This window comes from Sinocyclocheilus anshuiensis, unplaced genomic scaffold, assembly GCF_001515605.1.
Source record: "Sinocyclocheilus anshuiensis isolate Anshui unplaced genomic scaffold, SAMN03320099.WGS_v1.1 scaffold902, whole genome shotgun sequence".
Lineage (NCBI taxonomy): Eukaryota > Metazoa > Chordata > Actinopteri > Cypriniformes > Cyprinidae > Sinocyclocheilus > Sinocyclocheilus anshuiensis.
In genome coordinates this window covers 875,352-885,881 of record NW_015537974.1, presented here as the reverse complement: position 1 = coordinate 885,881, position 10,530 = coordinate 875,352, and the positions used below count along the sequence as shown (strand labels likewise).

Genomic DNA, 10,530 nt, shown 5'->3' with positions numbered 1-10,530 from the left:
GCGTAAACATAAAACCATGTCTGCATTTGTGATCGGAGAAATGACAAACAACAAGCGCTACTCTACACTGCTCAAAACTCGCGTTTGAATCATCAGTGGCAAATCCTTTAAATATGAAAGTCAGAATTTGTCAGAACACCAGCATTGTTGGCTACTCTCCCAGGAAACAGTCCTCCTCCTCCATAAAATGCGTTGCTCACATCTGAATATTTGGGTTGAACTGTTCTGGAACAGTGTTGTAAATACAACTTAACCACTGATTTCTAGTTGTGTCCTCTTTTGGAAGGCCAAACAAAGTAGTTTCACTTTCATAACGAAACACAGCGTCTCCACGACATGGCGGCGGCAGCAACAATACTATAGCGAGAATCAAAGTTACGCCTTCTTTCTTTGCATATACATTTGGGCGGTCACGTGTTATGCAAATCTTCCCACACAGTGACGTAGACATGTGGGGGTGTGTTTAAACGAGGCGTTTTAGGAGGGCGTGGACGAGTCTTAACTTTTATAAAGAATATCTCTTTGGGTTTGAGACTTTAGTCTTTGCAACTTTAGGGATCTTATCTATTCACAAACAGCTTGTAACACTCCAAAGAGAAAGAAAAACTTGAAATCGCATCACATGACCTCTTTAACAACTGGAACTTGCTAGTTCAAAGATCATTAAACAGCAAGCACAACATATGCAAAAATGGCAGCCCGAATTCACTCGTTTTCATTCACTCCTTCAAGTGGACTATATTAGTGGACTGACTCGGGGATCAGTGAATAAGAGAACATGGGGGAATTCCAGACACAGCAACTGTCTACAGTGGATGCGTCAAAGTGAACATTTCAAATCCATTTGTCTTGTTGTCGGAAGTAGCAGAATCACACATGGTACATTATAAATGGAATGAGTGCAATCACTTTTGCAAAAATAAATAAATAAATAAGGTTGTCAATAGTGTAGTGATGTCTGAAGCTCACAGTGAAGTCACTTTCAAACCAGTAAGCTTTTTGTTGGTCAACACAGCGAATTCACGTGACACCATGACCAAGTTGAACACAATATGAAATCTGTATGGGGAAATCCTTTGCCTGCATGCATTTTTATTTGCTTTTAACATAACGCTATGCTCACGTCATGTTTAGATAGGTGAGAGGATAAATTGAATTTGAGATGAATTTAGGTTTAACGGCAAAAATTGAGGACTTCACGAATTACCGATTGGGGAACCGCATTATACTAATAAATTGCATTGTAATTTTAATAAATAAAATGCATTGTATCACTTTAATATGTAATATCTTTCTATGAGATATCCACTGTGCATTTTAAGCAGCATGTAAATAACTTGTTTTAAGACCAGTGAAAGACAAAAATGTAAAGTCTTTTCAATTCAACAACTAATAAGCTAATAAAGATTCCCGTCAGAAAGGAAACATATATAAATTGAGTGTCAGCCCTCTCATTTCTCTATTCTCTTGTCGGTAAATTTTCTTGACCCCTCTCTCCAGTAGCCCCTCACTGGAGATGGAGATGGTAGGTTTAGGGATCAGGGGGTGGAGACGGGTAGGTTTAGGTATATGTAAGGTGGGAGGAGTTGGATCTGGATCCAACCTCGCCCCCTGGATTTTGTGTTCTGCAGTGAGGACCATCTCCCTCTCTCTCTTCCTCTTTTTCATGCTCCCTCCCTCTCACCCCTGCTGCCTTGCCTCCTCTCTCTAAGAGAGTTTGGTCAATAATTGATGAATCTTGCTTACTGAAAGGGTAACAGGTCTATAGCAATAGTCCATTGCCCATTCAAGTATCTTTCCCTCCTCCCAGGGCAGGTTTTTTAGAGTGGCTGCATAAATGCTACACAAATGCTTTTAAACTTTTAAACGATTTCAGCGAGTGAATATTCACCATTGTATCTATGCAAAGGCTATTAGTTGGTCTGTATATGTGCAGTAATTCACCGACCTCTGATTTCAGTGGCAGCAGATGGGCATTCAAGAGTTACTCCTGTCAGTCAACAGGCAGCAGGAGACAAGGAAGGATGTAGAGAGATTAAATGAGAAAGTGGCAGGGGGCAGGGAGAAAAGAGAGAGAGCGATACACATACACAGAGAGACAGAGAGAAGCAGTTAATTCACCATCAGGAGTGATGGCCTGCATGCCTGGTTAGCATATTTCTGTGGCTGTCTGTAATAAACACTTATCATGGAGGGGAGAAACGAGAAGTTGTTCTCCAGGAAAAGAAGTTTCACATTCGGAGCTTACGAAGGGTGAGTGGATATGACAAGTAACATTAAGCCGCTAGTGTAATTTGAACACAATGCTGTCTGAATTAAGGATTTCTTGTCATGTGGCATCTTTATGTTGTACGTAGGATTGACAAGTTCATCACTGGAAATGAGAGCAGGTCAGCAACAGTTTGGGTTTGTCACTGTGCTCAGGTGTTTGAACTCAGTTATCGCAAGCAGACTTTTCCAGAACGCTTGTCTCTGTATTTTACAGCTGTGCAGAATCTGTGGGTCACAGCATATTTGACATTTTGGATTCCCCATCCAGTGATGCTAAGCCACTCACTTCTGCACCGTCCAGTCAGAAGGTTAGAAATCTCCTGTTTTAGATGTTCTAAAGATGTTGAAAATCCCACTATGGATACAGCAAATGATGTGCTCTCCAGATTTTCATATCTGAATCATGGAAACATTGAGGAGAAACTGGTCAATTCACATTCTGCATCAATATTGTGATTATACCTTGTAGGGTGCATTATGTGAAACTTTCACTGTTTCATGTCATTCACTCGTCATTTCTCTGCAGGTCACAGAGTTGTTTGCAATCATTGAAAAGCTACAGGTAAAGTTGTCATCTTTCTTTCTCTCTCCACATTCTTTGCCAGTGTAAATAACACAATGTAAATACAGTACTAATGTCTTATTCTGTTGCAGAGATGATGATGATTTTTCTGTGGTTGTGTTTGTCTGCAGGGTAGCAGATTGGATGAACAGCGTTGTGAGTTCCCACCACCACTGAGGGTAGGGATTTTAGCTGAAAAATATAAATTATTAGTGGTTAACTGAAACTATTTATTTACAGGAAACTATTTTAGCAAATCATAAGTGGTGTTATTTCAACTTTAAGCACTTTTATTTTTTATATTACCTTTTTTTTTTAGTATACGAAGGTCATGGTTTTCATTTTTATGTATATATTTTACTGTTTTAACCACTTTATTACAATACATACTGTATATAGTTTCAAGTTCCCACTTACACAATTACTATTGATCACTCAGACGCGGCTGTTAAAGATTGGAGATGGCTTACCTCTCATCCTGCCCCCTAAATCTGGAGGTTATTGGATTGACCCTCCCCTGGATAGACATGTGGCGACCAGCCCTACTCTCTCACAGGGGGGGGTTTGTCTGGAGAGCTACGACATCATGGAGAGAGACAGCGAAGCTAAAGTCTATCAAGAATTCTTCCGCCACAGAGTCAGTGATCATTTTTTCTTTTCTTTTTTCATTTGAAAAACTTCAAACCCTTATAACTCTGTGGAATAACACACACTCATGATTTTCTTTCATGTTTACTGCAGTATCATCATTCGTTCACTGCCTGTGACCCCTCTCTTGGGCCCCTAGTTTTGTCTGTTTGTCTTGAGGAAGAGGAAAATCGCCTGAGAGTCATTTTGAGGTATGTATTTTGTGACCATCTTAAATGTTGTTCATTATAATGATGTCGTAGTCACTGACTGTACAAGATCATTATGAACAGTTTTTTTTTTTCATTTAATCAGGATGAAAGAGTGCTCAATTCATGGCACATTCTCTGTTTTTCTCTTTCAACAATTCCCCACGGCAGTAGAGCTGGCAAAGGTATTTCACAACCGCACAGCCGGTTTTATTTGATTCAATTTAAATGAAAGTGAATAGACTTTTCATTTGTTTTGATTTGTTTAATTTTAGATGCTGTGCTCAAGTGTCAGCATCACAGGTTTTGAGGCTGTTACTTACTTAAAGGTATACATCTTCACTTGTCCAATTTGTTTACTATGATCTGGTGGAAGAGCTAATACAAGACTCCATTCTGATTTTATAAACTGACCAATTTCATAAAGTAAAATCTTTTCTGACACAATTAATACAAATATCATTTATCTTTTCTTTTTCTGCATCAAAAGGCCCCAGAGATCATAATGGCATTTGATGAACACAGAGTGTCTCCAAACTTTAAATTTGGTGTCTTATACCAGAGAGAAGGACAGGTATGCAGATACTAAGATACTATTCTTCTCTTCCTTTAATATATTCACCTGTTTTTATCAAACTTTGTGTTAGTCTGACTTTGACTTTAGGCTGTAATAAATAACCTAAATTGATATTTGTAATTTTGTATTACTCTTACATTATTTTGTATTTTGTTCCAATGTATGTGATGTAGTTAACAGAGGAAGATATTCTCAGTAACAATGAGGAAAGTGAGGAGTTTTTGGAGTTTTTATCAATACTCGGGCAGACGGTCAAACTGCAAGGATTTACTGGGTAAGTGGGTTAGGACTCACTCCTATTCATATTGACTGGTATCAGTATCAATTTCAATATGAACATCAATAACAAAAAAACAACTTGGAAATGTATTGCCACCTGTCAAAAGGACATCCTCATTTTTCATCTCTTAGTTTCAGGGGAGGTCTGGATGTGTCTCATGGCCAGACAGGAAATGAAGCAGTTTTCACCTCCTTCCATGGACGTGAGATTATGTTCCATGTTGCCACTAAACTACCGTTCACAGAAGGAGATACACAACAGGTGAAATTTGATGAATATTTACTTTTTGAATGTAAATAGTCATTTAACATCTTTTACGAAATTACTGTACCATAATGCATATTATTATGTATGCTGATATATTCTGACCAGCACCAATAACTAACTTATATTTTAGAAACTATATTGATAGTTAGGCCTACTTTGTGTATTTTTGCATCGCCAGTGGCAATATTTCCAAAAGAAGTCCAATACGTGCTCCAGCAACAAACTGGTGATTATTTGTTGCTGATTAAATCATTGTGGTTGAACGAATCTGTTGAGTATGGCGATTAAACGGTTTCAAAAGTAGCTCACTTAAAAACTGCCCTCGTGATGGAGCATTTCTGCCCTGCGAGTGCACAGAACATTGTCTGTGAGCTAAAATGCGCTCTTGTAAGAACAGCACTGAGGAGTGCTCACTTGACCCCCTCTGCACCCTCTCAACTGCTCAACCCCTGCTCGCTCATCAAATTGAAAAGTTTACACATTTAAAAAGTTTACACATACTGTAACGATATAATATCTTCTATAATGCAAAACACGTTTTTATGACATATGTCATTATTACGAGAAAATGTTGTTTAAACAACATATACTTTTACAACATAACTGAGTGGAAAAAAATATATGAATGTGGCAGCAATGCCTCACCGTAAATTATGTTTTATTAACAAAGTTCAGGAGGAGCACGATCAGATAATTAACCTAATTAACGTGAGAGGAGCTTATTCAGTAATCAACCCAATTAGCAAGATAAGAGGTATATATACACAGCAGACTTACCTTTGTTCCTTGACAGCTTTCTACCATCCCTCCACCACCTCATCTCCTCACTTCTAACTATTCCACTCTCAACCAGGGGGGTACTCTGGGTTCGGGCCAAATTCCGAGGACGGAGCCCTCCCCTTGGACAGCACACCAAATACGCATAACCTTTACTCTATTTATTATATGTAGTGTGAACTCGTGAAAACCCCATATAGAGGACAAAAACATGACAAACTCAAGCCCTAAAAAGTGAGCACACGCTTTGGACATGCAATTTTGAGAACACTAAGGAAATATCACATTCTTTTTGCCTGTTTGGACACTTCAAGACGTTTGCCTTTGATGTTTGATTTACCTGTTTACACGGTCAGAACCGTGTTTTCGGTGACTCAAAACCGCGCGTTTTATAGCAAATCACACATCGAGTTTCCGATGCATGTTTTCCATGACCCCAAAGCGCACGTCAAGAACACGTGTTTTTATGGCAAATCACATGCTTTTGACGGGTCAGTGTGCAATCAGACGCCTGGCCTGACCAGGCATACATGAATACTTTGGCTTGCCATACTTTTAAGATTTGGAGGCGGGGATCAAGTGTCAGATGTGTCCGCTCCTGTGATTGATCACTGTCAACACTGCTTGTTAAGTCATGACCTTAGAAATATATTTTTTATTACTATTATTACATAAATAATCAAAGTACAAACAACATGGCAACACCAATACATCTTTGCTATAGAATATAAGGAACAGTTATGAAACATGAAATAGTCTAGAGCCATTGAGAGAGAGAGAAGAGTCGTGTAATCTCCATTCACTCCAATGGACCAGTTCATGGAGCCTCTCAATAGTTCACAGAAGTTAGCACCAAATACTATCAGCGGCGTAGAGGTGCAGCAGAAGAGATTGCTGTGATGAACTTTTAAAAGGTAAGACATTTATAGAATAAAATTGTATATTATCAGCACAGCTAATCAAATTATCTTGTGCATTAAAACATGCTAGTCAATTAGTAGACTAGTAGATTAGATAGATAGATAAATTAGTAGATTTAGGGGACATTATTCATTCTCTTCATGCAGTTTCATCCATCGTTGTGTAATTAAGGCTTTTAAACATGATTTTTGCAGGGTGGGGAGTTAAATGTTAGAATTGGATTGACTGCAAAGGATGCTGATGGACCTAAGTGTGAATGAAAAAAGCTGAAAATAGGGGAGCAGTTTTCATTTCAGGATCATACTAGGATAAATTAACAAAAATGTGCCATATACCACTACTGTATTATAGAAGTAATCACAGTAAACCTGTACATTATTACTGTATTTTATACTTAAACATCTTAGCTACTGTAGAAGCACTTTGTGGTTGGAGGAGCAGTGATGCCACAGGACTGATATGTGATAGATAATCACTTAATCATTTCTCCTGTGTTTTCTCCTCTATCTTGCTTTCAGTACAAGAACCACCTGAAGACACCCTTTAATGAGACATCACCCTCACAATGAGTCTCAGCTCACTAGGTTTTGTAAGTCTTTCCCTGTTCTTTGTATCTTTGTGAAAAAGTGCAAATTCCCAAGTATGATTACATCACATTTTGTATTTGTAACCTATAGCTATATTTAGATAGCTCCTGCTGACTATATCCAGCCACTTACGAAGACTTCTGATGACCCAACACCTGTGAACAGATGACCTGATTTCAGATGATGCCAATTCTGAATAAACATACAAAAATGCCCAATTTTCTGTAAAGCTGCTTTGAAACAATGTGTATAATAAAAAACGCTATACAAATAAGTGTGAACTGAATCAAACTTGATGCATAATTTTTTTCCCTCCTCGCCGCATCAGTAGGGAAACCATACATTCATACTTCTTTCTGTGAGTGACTGGAGCATTCCCATGCAGCACAGCAAATCATGGTGGAGACTATACAATAACAACATGCTTTTCAGTTGATTATACAACAACTGAATGAATCCATTGCTGTAAATAAGTGCATAACAGAAGTCAACATACATAAAATATATGATTAAATGTGTAAAAACAATGTTTTAAGTTGTTTTAAATTTGAATATACTATGAATACATTTATATATTAATAATTGAGGGGTGCACAAGAATCGAAAACATTAAACAAGATTAATTTTCACTTAATCTTAAAATTCATTCAAAAACAAAAAGTGTATGGCGATTAAACAGTTTCATAAGTAGCACACTTAAACACCACCCTTGCGAGGGAACATTTCTGCACTGCAAGAGCACAGGACATTGTTCGCGTGCAAAAATGTGCTAAAATGTCCTTCATAACAACAAACTTATACCAGCTTCTTTTTCCTTGAATTACAACTCTACTCATCTCTTTTTTTCCCCTCAGTTGCAGAGAAAGAGACACATTGGGAATGACATTGTTGCCCTGGTTTATCAGGAAGGTAATACTCCCTTCATTTCGGATGTGATCAGATCCCACTTCTTGCATTGTTTCATTGCAGTGAGAAGGATAAAGAGAAAGAATGAGGGAGAGGGAGGAGATGGAGGATCGTTTCAGGTAAAAAAAAACATACTTGCTACATTTCGCTTTATCAGCACACAGCTCCAAAGCCTCTTGTTTGATTGACAGGTATCTGTCACCGCTAGGGAGGATGTACCCCCATTTGGCCCACCCCTTCCTACACCTCCCATTTTTACAGAGGTGAGATTAAATGACTTAATTCAGAAGTTTCAGCAAGGGAGCTCTCAACTTTCTTACATCAGTCCAGTACGTCTTACATCAGTAATACCTACTCAATTTCCTTTACAAGTATGCGTAAGCACTTTACAAGTGAAGGTTTATAAAATAAAACGTGCAAGTCGCCCTCTGAATCATGCTCTGAATTTCCACTTCCAGGGCTCAGTTTTAAAAGAGTTCCTCCTGACCAAACTTATAAATGCTGAAATCTCTTGTTACAAGGCTGAGAAATTCAGTCGACTGGAGGTAACCAGACACAAAGCATGTTAACTAATCATTCATTGATGTCACAGCCTCAATTTAAAACATGTGCTTCTCTTCTCCCCTTTTATGATCTCAGTTACGTACACGTTTGTCTCTTTTGGAAGCACTGAGATCTGAACTGTCTTCCCGATCCCAATGCATGTTGGGAGAGCCGTCACAGCCCAGCATCCCCCTCACTGAAGGGGGGAGGACTGTTCCAGAGGGTGGTGGAGGATTCATTGAGAACTTTAAGGTAGATAATCTCAAACCTCAGTGAGAATAATAGACAATATGCCTTGCTATTGTTACTGGATTGTGCTTATTACTGTTTGACATTAAAACGAGCTTCAAATCAGTCACTTTATGTGACTCTCTCCATCTTAAGAGAGCTATTAGGGTGAGAAGCCACTCATTCGATACCTTGGGAGTACCAAAGAAGATAGGCAGAGTAGCAGGGCAGCGACCAAAGGTCAGCAAATACCAGTAACACACCAATGTTCTCTTAATACATGTAACAATATATTTTTGCAGTAATGCTAAAGGATGGCCATCTGTTTTTTCTTCACTGCTAAAACACTGGAAAAGGATGGTGAGAGGTGAGAACAAATACATAAAATATTGTACAGGTATCTTAAGTGCAATGCAACTTACAGTGGCTCACAGTAGTTGTCTATAGTTGAGTCATATTTTGTCTCACTCATAGCGAGCAGACAAGCAACGTGGGCTACACTGAGACAAGAGGTCAAACCAGTCCCCAGGATGACTTGTAGATGAATTATCACCATTTCTGAGTCATAAGCACAAAAAAGCCTTCCACAGACTTCAAGATCCATTGAAGAGTGCAAAGAACAATAAATAATTAAACTAAAACTTTGTGTAAGTTGTTACTAGCTGCAAGTGCAGTCAGAAAGATATGAATATATATGATTTCAGATACTGTATATTATCATTTGAATGTCTTCTTTGAAGTGGCAGAGTCGAATGATTCAATGGCTGCTTATAGCTGACGTATCCCAGTGAAGGTGGGTTTCATTTCTGGAATTGAACAAACTATTTTTTTTTGTTGCAATTTATCAAGTAAACTGTGATTAAATATTTATGTGTATTCCAAATATAATTCACTTTCATTCACAATGGGAAAAAAAAAATAAAATTCTGTATTACTCAATTTAGACTTTTCTATTTTTAATGCACTTACAAGGTCCCTGCCCGTTATGTCGTTTTAAACTACAAACTGGTATTTAAGAATAAAATGGAACCACAAACACTGGTTTGCAGCACAAATAGTTTTAGCATTTACTGGATTTTGCCATTTTTCAAGTTGTTTACCTGTAGCAGCTAATCAAAAATCTCATACGTTCACAGGAATTATTAGTTGGAACTTTAATCTAATCATCATCATCTTGTCACAGTTAAGTGACGTGACATGTGGCCAAGTATGGTGACCCATACTTGGAATTAGTGCTCTGCATTTAACCCATCCTTAGTGCACACACAGCAGTGAACACACACCCGGAGCAGTGGGCAGCCATTTTTGCTGCACCGCTCGGGGAGCAGTTGGGGGTTCGGTACCTTGCTCAAGGGCACCTCAGTCGTGGTATTGAAGGTGGGAGAGAGCGCTGTACATTCACTCCCCCCACCTACAATCCCCGCCGGTACGAAAATCGAACCCGCAACCTTTGGGTTACGAGTCCGACTCTCTAACCATTAGGCCACGACTTCCCCAAAGTCGTTTAATTTACCCATATCCTACACAGGAATGCACTTCACACAATGTAACTCAAAGTCACAAAGTAACACCTATCAAATGTTTGGGTCCATTATAGATTTGTGGTCTCTAAGATCATGCAGTCAATTTGCTAAAGTGATACTTCACTATAGTCCATGAAATAAAGTGAATGCAACATATTGCATTTAAACATTTATGGATAATTAGTTTAAAACATTGAATGAACCTACTTATAACAGTTCACATAAACGCGTAACAGTTTGACTCAAATGACA

At 38.5% G+C, this 10,530-nt stretch overlaps 1 protein-coding gene across 1 annotated transcript; it reads left to right on the top strand.

Annotated features, from left to right (window-relative positions):
- The first annotated feature begins 2,142 nt into the window (after nt 1-2,142).
- LOC107672182 (rap1 GTPase-activating protein 1-like) lies at nt 2,143-9,331 on the top strand. Its single transcript, XM_016465275.1, has 19 exons — nt 2,143-2,253; nt 2,358-2,390; nt 2,486-2,579; nt 2,798-2,833; nt 2,965-3,012; nt 3,273-3,470; nt 3,575-3,672; nt 3,776-3,854; nt 3,945-3,998; nt 4,160-4,243; nt 4,420-4,520; nt 4,658-4,787; nt 7,933-8,103; nt 8,176-8,247; nt 8,443-8,529; nt 8,624-8,779; nt 8,912-8,995; nt 9,112-9,122; nt 9,230-9,331. Exons 1-19 carry the CDS (start codon nt 2,189-2,191, stop codon nt 9,294-9,296), a joined length of 1,668 nt encoding a protein of 555 aa, XP_016320761.1. The 5' UTR covers nt 2,143-2,188; the 3' UTR covers nt 9,297-9,331.
- The last annotated feature ends 1,199 nt before the right edge of the window (nt 9,332-10,530 follow it).

Coding starts and splice junctions, on each gene's coding strand:
- LOC107672182 (XM_016465275.1), top strand. CDS start 2,189: ATGGAGGGGAGAAACGAGAAGTTGTTCTCCAGGAAAAGAAGTTTCACA. Junction 2,834..2,964: donor CAATCATTGAAAAGCTACAG/GTAAAGTTGTCA, acceptor GTTTGTCTGCAG/GGTAGCAGATTGGATGAACA. Junction 8,780..8,911: donor GATTCATTGAGAACTTTAAG/GTAGATAATCTC, acceptor CTCCATCTTAAG/AGAGCTATTAGGGTGAGAAG.